The following is a 12,687-nucleotide window of genomic DNA, read 5'->3' as shown; positions in this document are numbered from 1 at the left end:
GGGTCAATGCTAAGACTCACAGTCAAGCTTTGGACGGAGCACTGGAAGTCATATGGAAGAGTGGGGGGATAGAAGGACCCAGAAGGGACAGGAGCTCCACAAGGAGATCAACAAAGCCAACAATTCTGGACCCAGGGGGCCCTGCAAAGACTGATGCACCAACCAAGGACCATGCATGGAGAGTGACTAGTCCAGGTGTAGTAGATAGGCAGCTCAGTCTTCATGCGGGTCCCCTAGTAAGGGGAGCAGGGCTTATCTCTGACATGGACTCTGATACCAGCTATTTGATCACTTCCCCCCTAGGAGCAGCCTTGCTGGGTCACAGAGGAGGAGGATACAGGCAGACCTAATAAGACCTGACAGGCTGGGGTCAGATGGTAGGGGAGAAGGTCTCCCCCTTTCAGAGGACTAGGAGAGGGGGATGGGAGGAGACGAGGGAGGGGGGTTACAGTTGGCATATAATGTGAATAAATTATTAAAAATAAAAAATTATATAAATAAAAAAACAAAAAAGAGAACTAAGAACGGAGCTAAGTAGTTCTTAACATTGATGCACTGTGCTTTGAAGCAAATTGAGATTTAGAGAAGTGAGCGGCGTACAATCCCTAGATGGCCCTCCTCTTCCTGACCACAGACCCATTTCCCTTCAGCAGGAAGCACTTGCTAGAATGTTGGAGCCACACTTATTCCTTTCCCCCTCAAGTAGTCCCACTAGAGCCCCCATTTCTCCTCTCTCTCTTTCCCTCTCCCTTCTACACACACACACACACACACACACACACACACACACACACACACAGTGTTGACTAAGAAAATGAAGTAGAAAATTTTAACTTGGAACTCATCAACGTTATTGATACTGCTTCTCTCTGACAGTTCCATTAATAATGCACAATTTCTGTCATTTATTTTCCCATCCAGGAACCCTGCTCCTGTGTATGTGGGGTTTATGTGGGGTCAGAAAGAATCGATTCTGCTTTTAAGTAGGAAAGATTATCTCATTATTACAACAGGCCATCTGCAGCTGTGACCTCCAGTGACCTCCTGTGTTATTCTCTTAGATGCCAAGTGATTAAATGGAACTCACTCAGAGTGAGTGCTTGAGCTGACAATGACCAGACATAAGTGTACCCACAATTTATGATAAAATGTTTAAAAATTTAGCTTATTCGTTATTAGAATAATACTTTGGCATCCCGCTTTCAGCTCCCAATCATTTGTTCTGATTTTCTTTTTCTATATTTCATCCATTTGTGCCAATTTTGGTCTGGATTCTTCTCTTTCATCAAGGCCAGCCTGGTCTACAAAGCAATTCCAGAAACAGCCAGGTCTACACAGAGGAACAATGTGGAAATGTAAGCTGAATAAACCCTTTCCTCCCCAACTTGTGTTGCAGGATATCGGATCCCATTGTGATCCCTGAGGTTGTAAACTACAAAAACCTGTCTTTTGTATGGTGCTGTTGAGCCATAGCACAGACCGTTAATCCAAGAGCTTTCTACACACAGGATTTAATAAAGTTAACCCTAGGTCAAGAGGTGGAGCAAGAAAGCAGCTGACAGGGATTAAAGAGAAAGGAGGGACTTTGAGTGGAGGGGTGTTTAAGACAGCGTGTAGAACTAGACGGGGCTTTTGGTGCTTTAGCTCCTTAGCTCTTGGAATTTTAGCTTTTAGTTCTTGAGCTCTTGAGTTCCTTGGCCTTTGGCTTCTTGGGCTTTGAGCTAGCAAGCCTTGGGGGTTTTTGTTTGGTTGTTTGTTGTTTGTTTTGTTTTCTTTTGTTGTGTTTTGCTTTGTTTTCCTTTTCTGCCTGAGCTCTCAGCTGAGCTAGTGAGCCATTTGGGGGTGTGAGCTGAGCAGGAAGGTCAGCTGGGTGCTTTCTCTGCCTCTCTGAGCTAGCAGGTTTTTTGCCCCAGCATCTGGCACCTGACTCTTTGTTGGTACAATAGAACAATTGGGATTTTCATTTAAAACAACAGCCTTGCTTTTTGGTCATGGTGTTTCCTCACAGTAATGGAAACCCTAATTAGGACAGCATTAAGTTCCTTTTCAAAGTCAGCTGCAATCCCGCTTGGCTGCATTGTCTTTGCAGCAGAGGTCCCCAAGGATCCTTTTGTGCTGCCTATTGTGAACAATGTTGCATGTACTTCTGTGCAAATATTTCTGTCAGGCACTAATTTGCATGTTCCTGGATATGAACCTAGTTGTGGAACTGATTGATTATATAATGTTTTTGTTTTAGGGAGTTTTTTGCTTTCTTCAAGAACAGGAGGATGTGGGTTTGGATCTCTAGCACCACTTAAGCTGGGCCTGATGGCATGCATCTGTAATCCCAGTGCTGGCCAAACAGTTTAAGCAAAATGATGAACTTCAGCAAAGAGACACTTGTCAGGAGGAAACCCTGCTGCTAAGGTTGCAGGTCACCATGACCAGAAAGCCCTGAGCTTGGTGAAAAATGGAGGACTCCTTTTGTCAACGGGGCTTTCTCTTCTCTGCCTGGGGAGCCTGGATGCCCACGCTCTCTACCTGAGGAATGTCACATAGTCCTTAGGGAAATTACAGGTTCAACTTCCTTCCTCTTGATAAAAACCGGCTCAGGAAGCAGCTGGGATTCCTGGAATACCTCTTCATGCAAATGAAGCATTCCAATATCTTAAACTACTATCCAGTGAGCTATCCAGCCTAGAACTCCCAACCCCCTACCCAAGGTTTTATATAACTCTTGTTCACCCCAAATACAATTGAACTCCCTTGATGGAGCTGGTCCCAGATGTCCGTCATACTCACGGCCATCTGAGTCACCCACTTGCTGCTTCTGTGGATCCCCTTTGCCCTCAGGGACAGATATCTGCCAATGATCTCAGGGGGTGGCAATCACTGTCTCAAAAGCTAAGGGACAGTCTAAAGATACCAAATTCAATCTCTGGCCTCCACACAAGCACACATAGGTGAGCATAGTCCTCCCCCCACCCCCCAGCCCCCAACGCAATACAAAAGGATTGTTATTCTCCCATAAAATTACTCACTTACTGGTATGTGCACATGAGTGTGTACACAGGTGTGTAGGTACAAGTGTATGCTGTACATGTGTATGGAGGTCAAAGGTCAGTCTTGGCTCTCCCTTTTCAGGAGCCATTCACCTTGTTGAGACAAGGTCTCTCACTGGGTCATGGGGTTTGCTGACTAGGCTAGACTGGTTTACCAGCAAGCTCCAGGAATCTGTCTGTCTCTGTTTGCTCAGCACCAAGATGACAGGCAGGTCTCTGCCATCATGCCTTAGTTTTCACAATGGTGCTAAGGATTGAACTCAGATTCTCATGAGCTATCCTCCCTCTCTCTCTCTCTCTCTCTCTCTCTCTCTCTCTCTCTCTCTGTCTTTCTCTTTGTCTCTCTCTCTCAGAAAAGAAAAGAATGTCAGAATGATTAAGCGTTGTATTGTCTATTCTCTTCCTGGGAATTTTACTTCAGTTTAGTAACTGATATTCACGAGTTTAGGTTCAAAAACCATGTATACGAAAGCATATTAAAATGATCTGTGCAGGGCTGGAGAGATGTCTCAGAGGTTAAGAGCACTGCCTGCTCTTCCAAAGGTGCTGAGTTCAATCCCCAACAACCACATGGTGGCTCACAACCATCTCTAATGAGATCTAGTGCCCTCTTCTGGTGTATATGTAGGCAAAACATTGTCTATCTATGATAAATAAATAAAATCTTTTAAAGAAATCTGTGCAATTAGAAACTTTTTCAACAAACAAACCACAAATAACAATATATATCAAATTGCCTATATCGATGGCCCAAAAATATATTCAAATGAAGAGAGAAGAGAAAAAAATGGATTGTCATATGGATAAAATGAATGAGTTATTGATTCTCAGTCACCAACAACACATCAGTGTCACATTAAGGTGAAAAAATAAAAGCACTTCCCTGTCATTTAACCAACAGCAAGTCCAGATTTTTTGTTTTTTCAGATAGGGTTTTTCTATGTAGCTTTGGCTGTCCTGGACTCACTTTGTAGACCAGGCTGGCCTCGAACTCATAGCAATCCACCTGCCTCTGCCTCCCAAGTGCTGGGATTAAAGGTGTGCACCACCACGACCGGCTGCAAGTCCACATTTGAATTCTCTACACATTTGAATTCACAGTCATGGTCCCTGTGTCTTCGTCCTCCTGAATGAGTCTGAATCTGGGCCTCCATCTGTGTGTCTGTCCCCAACAAAGGGCTTTGCTTTGTGTTTATTGAACAGCACAGAAAGCGTCACACAAGGAAGGAATAGGATGCTTTAAAGAGTAATCTTTAGCAGACTTTTACAAGGGATGAAGTCACTACTGACCAACTGATCCCAGTTGACCCAGACAGTGCTACAAACATGTTTATCAACCACCGTCCCTGAATGTTGCATTCATCACATTTAGTGGATTTTAAAAGGTTTCTCTCAACCTTTATGCTTGCTGCTCTCAGCAAATGGTACACGTGCATTACTCATGGGTCGGGGCACAGAGAGTGCATAATTTAAGATTACAGCTACGCCTTACCTTAGGTTGTAAAAGCTGACTACTGGGAAATCCAACACAGGTAAGCTCGGTTGTCACATTGTTCTCTTGAAGTGAGGTTAAGCAAACAGGCTGAGTACTCAGCAGGATCGCAGTCTTAAGTGACTTCAAGGTTTATTATTAACTTTGGTGTGAGGTCCAGCAAAAGCTCTAGACCCCGGGAACGTAAGAGTTATTTTTACAATATTCCATTGCCACAAACTACAGCTCCTCACTTGAAGCATCTGCTTAAGCAGACGGCTTTTAAGTAAGCAGTTTGTCTAGGTATGTCCATGGCCTATACTTGTATGGAATACAGTCACCAATCAGAATTGGCCCTGTACTTGTATAGAATACAGACACCAATCAAGTTTGGCCCCGGATCCAACCCCCAAAGCAGTGGCTATTGTCATCCTTGATTAACCTAAGCTTTTCAATTCAGCGTATGTAAGCTGTATGTAATGAAAACACCAGCTTTCTGCCAAAGCATATGGCCATTCATACTTGTGTCAGAACTCTGTATGTGTGTTACCCTGGTCCATTTTCTCTACAAAATAGCTATCACTGTTAGACCCATCTAGTAGGTAAAACACACTGACACTTGGAGAGGTGAATTTATTCAAGATCATACAAGCAGGCAGTGGCAGAGCCAGATACAACCCGAGGCTTTGACACTGGTATGGATGGTCGCCTAGCCCTCCCTCCTCGTCCTCCTCCTCCAGGGGTGCCCTGCCCTCCTGTCCTGCTCCGTAACTCCTCTTCCTCCTCCTCCTGCAGAATCTCCCCTGCTTGTGCTTCCCTTTCTAGCTCCCTGACCTACCCACACCTATGCACACATATCTCCACAGTTTATATCTGGACAATGTAAATTTCAGTCTCAGATGTAATCAAAGACATTTGCCTGGGCCTTTTGGCTTGGTTTTTGAGATGGTCTTACCCTGTAGACTAGGATGGATTGGAACTCATTCTGTAGCCTAGACTGGCCTCCAATTCACTACAGCCCTCCTGCACCCAGACTAAATTAAGAACTTTTATTGGAAAAAAAAACTTTTATTGGGACATCAAGAGACATGCCTTTTATCCATAATATAATATAATATAATATAATATAATATAATATAATATAATAATACGTTTTAGCAAAGGTGATTTTGGTCTTTTGCTTCAAATGATATTTCCAGTAATTAATTTTTCTCAGTGATAGGTATTAGTTTATTATTAGTCATTATTATTAATGACTGTCTCCCATGAGGCTACAATTTAACTCTGTAGTTAATAGCCATCCTGAAGATAGGAATAGAATCTGAAAAAAAAAGAAATCTGAACAAAATAGATTTTAAGGACTGGAGAGATAGCTCAGAGGTTAAGAGCAGTGGTTGTTCTTCCAGAGGTCTTGAGTTCAATTTCCAGCACCCACATGGTGGTTCACAGCCATCTATAATGAGATCTGGTGCCCTCTTCTGGTGTGCAGGCAGAACACTGCATACATAATAAATAAAAAAATACTTTGTACCATGTGTGACATGCTTATATGTTAACATTTAACATATCTTACATCTATCCATATCTATGTGCATCTCAACTGTAACATTGAACATATTTTACATCTGTCTTTATTTGTTCCAACCAGACTTGCATGATCTCACTGACCTTTACTCCATTCTAATTTGGGGGCTTGAAGTGTAGATAGCTCAGTGACGGAGTACTTGCCTAGTATGCACAAGGATTTGTGTTGAGTGCTCATTGCACACACACACACATACACACACACACACACACACACACACACACACACACACACTTGCACATCTTCTTCCATCTTACTGACTCAACTATTCCTGTTAGTGCTTATTTTCATGATTTTTTTTTTCACTCAGCAAATGAACTTCTTTTCCTACTACCATAAACATTCCTATATTTGCATAAAAGAAACATTTCCCCTTTGGTCTATCTATCTATCTGTCTATCTATCTATCTATCTATCTATCTATCTATCTATCTACTCATTTTGCAGCTCAGAGCTCTGGCTAGCCTCCAGCTGGCTATACAGTGCAGGCTGACCTCACATTTGCAGTCTTTCGCCCTACACTTCCCTAATGCATGTACACATATTGCCTTTAAACACTGAATTTTCGAGACAGACTCTTATGATGTGCTCATTTATAGTATGAAGTTAATTTATGTTAAATATTATTAATAAATGGTTTTGACAAGCCAGTCAACAGAAGCAAGGAAGCTGTTTTTGTCAGCCTGAGAGAAATCAGCTGCTGTAGAAGATAGCCTTAAGCATACAGTTCATATCTGGATTGGCTATAACTATACAGTATGAATGTTCTAATTTACCTGTTTTTTATTTTTAATGATTTATTTATTTTGGTTTTATGTGCATTGGTGTTTTACTTATCTGTGTGTCTGTCTGAGAGTGCCAGGTCCCCTGGAACTGGAGTTACAGTTGTGAGCTGTCATGTAGGCGCTGGGAATTGAACCCATGTCCTCTGGAAGAACAGCCAATGCTCTTAACAACTGAACCATCTCCCCAGCTCTGGTTTATATCCATGTTCTAAAGGGAACTAGTGCCTTGAATTTCTCTATGTTCTTTAGTTAAACAGATGGCAGAGGGCACCTTATTCTGTAGCTTGTACAAAATGAACCGCTCTGCAGGACAAATATCAATTTGTTGGTAAGCTCCATGTAACACAAACACATTTGAGAGTTCACATTGCTGCCTAAATTACAGCTCTCTGATCCTCAGGGTTCACAGAATTCAATTTGAAACACTAGAGGCCTGGAGAAGTAGGACACTGGGCAAGAATCCCTATCTGTGACTTAGCTCAGGCTTCACAGATAAAACATTTCACAGTTGCTTTCTATCCATAACTATAAATTACAATGCTCTTCTGGGAAGTTCTACCTTGCACTGAGGGGGTAAATCATGGACCTGGGCTTGCAGCTCTGTAGGTGGGTTGCTTGCCTAGCAGGCACAGAGCCCTGGGCTAAGCCCAATTTAAACTAATGACACTGTAATCCCAGCATCCAAACAGTGAAACCGGGAGGGATCTGAGGTTCAAAGTCATCTTCAACTACATAGGGAGTTTGAAGCTAGCTAACACTATAGACCTTGTCTCAAAAGAGAAGACATGGAAGCCAGGTAGGGTGGTACACACACACACACACACACACACACACACACACACACACACACAAACACACACACACACACACCCCTAGTCCCAGCGCTTGGGTGGCAGAGGCAGACAGATCTCTTCAAGTTTGAGGGCAGACTAGTCTACTTAGACCCTGTCTAAAACAAGCAAACAAATCACAGATGGAATTTGGATGCAGCTATATTGTATTTGAGGGTGGAGAGATGGCTCAGAGGTTAATAGTGACTGTTCCTCTCCTAAGTTTGATTCCCAGAACCCAGACAGGGTCACTCACAGCCATCTGTAACTCTAAGTGTTTATGTCACACCCATTACCCCCCCCCACATCCCTTTTAAAAACAAAAAACAAAAAACTGAAAAAAAGCAAATCATACACTATTAATTTTTAAAAGTCACAAGTTACTAGATATATGTGAAAGCCAAAAACTCGGGGGGTACATTAAAGCACCTGAAGACAGACATCTGTCTACAAAGGGCATAGATTAATATTCCATGCCCAGGAGCTGGTCAACACCAAATGAACTTGATGGTATCTTTGTAGACATTTTTGTCTCCGTTTGCTTTGTTTGGGCTTTTTTTTGTTGTTGTTTTGTTTTTTGAGACAGGATTTCTCTGTGTAGCTTTCACTGTCTTAGACTCACTTTGTAGACCAGGCTGACCTCAAATTCAAATTCTGGGATTAAAGGCATATGTCACCATGCCTGGCTTTTTTTTTTTTTTTCAGTCTTATCGGACTTTTGCTTATATATTTTCCATTCTTGTTTGTGTGTATGGGGGGGGGTATGTTTCTTGTCTTGTTTGTTTGTTTGCTGTTTTGTTTTGTTTTGTTTTGTTTTTGAAAGAAGAGGAAAAGGGTTTAGAGAAAGAAAAGATATCAATTTGGGTGAGTAGAGAGGGGTCTGGGAGGAGTTAGAAGAGGGTGAAATGTGATCAGAATATATTGTATGAAAGTTTTTCAATTAAAAAAGGAGAATTTAAACTGGGCATGGTGGCACATGCCTTTAATCCCAGCACTCAGGAGGCAGAGTCTAGCAGATCACTGTGAGTTTGAGGCCAGCCTGATCTACAAAGCAAGTCCAGGATAGTCAAGGCTACACAGAGAGAGCCTGTGTCAAAAAACAGAAGACAAAAAACAAAAAATAAAAAATAAAAGAAATAAAAATAAATTTAAAAAAAGGGAAGTTTATAAGAATTAATTAAAATTCGACTGTGAAAAAAATAAAATAAAATAAAATTCGACTGTGATAAACAAGATTCCTTTTAAAAAGTGTGTTTTAATTGTTTATTGTTGTTGTTGTTTTTACTGGCCCTGTAGTGGTGCTCTCTGGGAGCTATAGCCAGGAAACGGCTCCTGGGGGAAAGGAAGTCATTTTCCTTGGTGGGGAAGCCCTAGTAAGTTGTCCATGCTATAGCAAACAGCTCCCTATCCAAGCTCATGCAAGCAACCCCAATTAAACTTGGTGTTACAAAAACAAAGCAAAACAGAACGAACATGGAAGTTGAAGGGGAAAAGAAAGGGTTCATGCCAGACATGGTGGCACATGCCTTTAATCCCAGCACTGGGGAGGCAGAGGCAGGCGGATCTCTGTGAGTTCGAGGCCAGTCTGGTCTACAAAGCAAGTCCAGGACAACCAGGGCTACACAGAGAAACCCTTTCTCAGAAAAAAAAAAAAAGAAATTAAGAAAAAAAGAAAGAAGAAAGGGTTCAACCAAAGTTTTATGATATATATAATATATATACTTAAATTCTTAAATAAAAAAATAAAAATAAATTTAAAAGAATGGTAACACATCTCCCCAACAAAGCCAGTTTTTTTTAAAAGCCAGTTTTAAATTAGCAAGATAACATCATCTCTCTACTCTCATCCTTACCAAAAACAGTAACCTGACGCTAACCAATAAATCACTTGTCCATTGCCTGTCTCATGGTCTGCTTTGTTTTTGTCTGTACTTTTACCCTAAGTCCTTCTCAGTGTACACAACCTCTCTAGAGCATAAACAGACCTCTCCAGCAGCCAGACAAACCAAGGGTCTCCAGCTTGAAAACCCAAAGCTGTCCCCAAAGTTCCAGGTGTCCACTCCAAGTTGGGGTATAAACACCGCCCAGTTAAGCAAACCTCTTCGTTCTCAGATGTGGTTAGAGACGGGTAGCCGAAACAATCAAACAAACTTTCCTTTTATTCTTGTTTTTATTCGAACCATCACTTAGTTGACGTTCACACAATAGTTATTAAGGTCTAACTGCTGAGGCAATACGTGCACCTTGTACTCCATGTCTCTTTCTTGGCACAACCAGAAGATCTGCTCTGGGTGGATGGTAGTTGTGGCCGAAGTTGGGTGTATTTCAGGTGGCTTCTACCGGATGCTGGCGGTTCTTCTTTTTCCTATAACAGTTTTTCTGGCAATGCGGGTGTTGAAGCGGTTATTCCGAGCCTTTTTACTAAGGCAAGCATCCGAGTTCCTGAAGATCTTTTCTTTCCTAGGACTCATGCCCTCCATGGCCCTCGCCGTCTGCTTGCTCGCTTCCGTCCCGTCTGTTTCTGCTGACTTCAGACCTTTCCTGCCCTGCTCATAGAGTATCTGCAACGGCCTCTCGTACAGGGGCCCCGTTTCGTGGAGCTGGAACTCGTTGAGAATGTCCACCCTCTGCTGTAGGATCTGACATTCATTCTGGAGGAGGGCTGCGACCAAATGCAGCGAGTGCGTGTCATGGCTCAGTTTCTTCACTTGCGCCTCCAGCTCCTGCTTGGCTGACAGTTCGTTGTTGGGTTGGGTTTGGCCACCGGGCCGGTTGTCTTCCAAGGCTTCTCGTCTTTCTTCATGGCACTCCTGGTAAGATCTCATGAGGTCGCTGAGCTCGCTGTGCTGTCTACTCCAGTGATCCGCTTCCTGCAATAACTGGTCCATGTTGTTCCTGAGTTTTCGGTGCTCCCCGCGGAAGTGACGGGGTCCACACCAGCCTCTCCCTACGCGCAGCGGCATGCCATCAAAGTTTTTTTCTTCTAAGTCGCACAGATCCCTTGCCAGTGCTTGCACTAAGTTCTTAGCACTCTGGTTTTTCAGTCTCATCTCCTCCTTCGCGTTCTGTTCTCTCTTTGGGTCCAAATGATAGAACTCGTCTTTAAATCGCATTTTATTTCTCTTACGAACACCTCTGATTTTAAGTTCTGGCACATCCTCAGAAGTACTGGCATCATCAAAAGACTCCCTGACTCCCACAGTCTTCTCTTCGACAGTTGCTATGCTTTTAAGAACTTCTCTAACGTCCTTTAAGAGATTGCTAAATTTCTGTACTGTCCCTGGTCTTCCTACTCGACGCCGAAAGCTGTTCTTTGTTGAGGGGAGGGAGCCCCAGCAGAGAGGGGGCAGAGATCCGATCTCAAGGAGGGAAATGGTGATGCCAGGGTTCGGTGGTCCTTGCTTTGTACGTGGAGTAGGGTTAGGAGTTTGAGATGGTGCAGGCTTCTCAGCTGAACTGTCAGAGTTGGCCATCAGGACCCGAGGAAGAAAACCTTTGGAAGTGTCCAGGAAGGACTCCTGTGAGTCAGTTGGAGGAGATGGAACTGAGCAGGAGTTATGGACCAGAGTTAATGAGAGCTCAGGGAGATGGTGTTCAGGTAGAAGGTAACATCTCAGACAGCGCAGGGGGAGGGGATGGGGAGGGGGACCAGGAGCTGGGGCTCCATCTCCCTCCAGCTAGGTCCCTGGTATTTATTCCAAGGCCCTAGCAACTAGGTCTTTATTCTGTCATTGCCCTTCTGGGGCCTGCCCATTCATCCTTTGCATCACAATGGAAGCCTCTTAAACTCCTGCCCCAAGGCTCAGACACCACAACCAACCTCACTCCTCCCAGATAAGGCCTCTGCAGCGTCTCTGCTAGGCTCTTCATTGTAAGGGCGGTTCAGTAACGTCTGACCTCACCCTCCCGCGCCCAGCCTCACCATACCACACAGTGTGTCCCACGTTAAAAGGGTATGTGGTTGATAGAGGGCAGTTCACCAGGCCGAGTGTGGACTCGTCTGTAGAAGGGGGCTTTGTTGCTTCTGTTGTTGGAAAACTGTTGTAAAGAAGTTAGGAATATGCGGTGGTTTCCATGAGAACGTCCCCCATAGGCTCATAGATTTGAACACTTGGTCACCAGTGGCACTATTCGAAAGGATTTGGAAGTGTGGCTTCCTTGAAGTGTGTCACCTACCGTGGACTTTTGAGGTCTCAAAAAGCCCATTTCAAGCCCAGAGTATAGCTTTCTCTTCCTGCCGCCTGAAGATCCAGAGGTAGAAATCTCAGGGGCTCCTCCTGCACCGCATCTGCCTGCGTGCCGCCCCTCCGTGCGTCCCATGGTGATGACAATGGACTGAACCTCTGAAACTGTGAGCCAGCCCCAATTAAGTGCTTTCCTTTATGAAAGTTTGCCTTGGTCGTGGTGTCTCTACACGACTGTTCTGAGAACAGCCCTCCCCTCACCCCCCCAACCCCCTCACCCCCTCCCACCTACCCCCACCAACCCCCTCACCCCCTCCCACCCATCCACCCCTTTGATTCAGTTCTGGAATTCAGGGGGCACGTGACCTCTGCCGGGCCAATCGGTGCCTTCCTTGGCATTCTTTTTCTTTTTCTTTTCTTTCTTTCTTTCTTTTCTCAGAACACACCGGGAATGAGTAGCAGGCAACGCTAACATGCGCGCGCGCGCCTAGCACAGGACAACGGCACAAATCATTTTTCTCTCTCTGTTAAAACTGAAGATACTTTCTCCTCTCACATAAAAGCTTGGCGACTCTGCGTCCCTCCTATGATGGTTGCTTTACTAATGACTATCTTTGATGACAATCATGTAGAGACCAGAGATTTAAAAAAAAAAAAAATCTTTTAGAGCTGGCCGTGGTGGCAAGTGCCTGTCATCCTAAAACTCGAGAAGCTTGACGCAGAAGGATGGAAAGTTCAAGGCCAGCGTAGGGTACATGCAATAAATAATAATAATTTATAAGTAACTT

The 12,687-nt window shown here is 43.8% G+C and overlaps 1 protein-coding gene across 1 annotated transcript; it reads right to left on the bottom strand.

Moving 5' to 3' along the window:
- Positions 1-10,029: 10,029 nt before the first annotated feature.
- Positions 10,030-12,139, bottom strand: SPZ1 (spermatogenic leucine zipper 1). Its single transcript, XM_084801812.1, has one exon. It carries the CDS (start codon positions 11,186-11,188, stop codon positions 10,052-10,054), a length of 1,137 nt encoding a protein of 378 aa, XP_084657938.1. The 5' UTR covers positions 11,189-12,139; the 3' UTR covers positions 10,030-10,051.
- Positions 12,140-12,687: the final 548 nt, after the last annotated feature.

The sequence above is a fragment of the Acomys minous genome (assembly GCF_964271855.1).
Source record: "Acomys minous genome assembly, chromosome: 11".
Taxonomy (NCBI): domain Eukaryota; kingdom Metazoa; phylum Chordata; class Mammalia; order Rodentia; family Muridae; genus Acomys; species Acomys minous.
The sequence above is the reverse complement of the archived record's forward strand: the minus strand, read 5'-3'. Positions and strand labels throughout refer to the sequence as shown.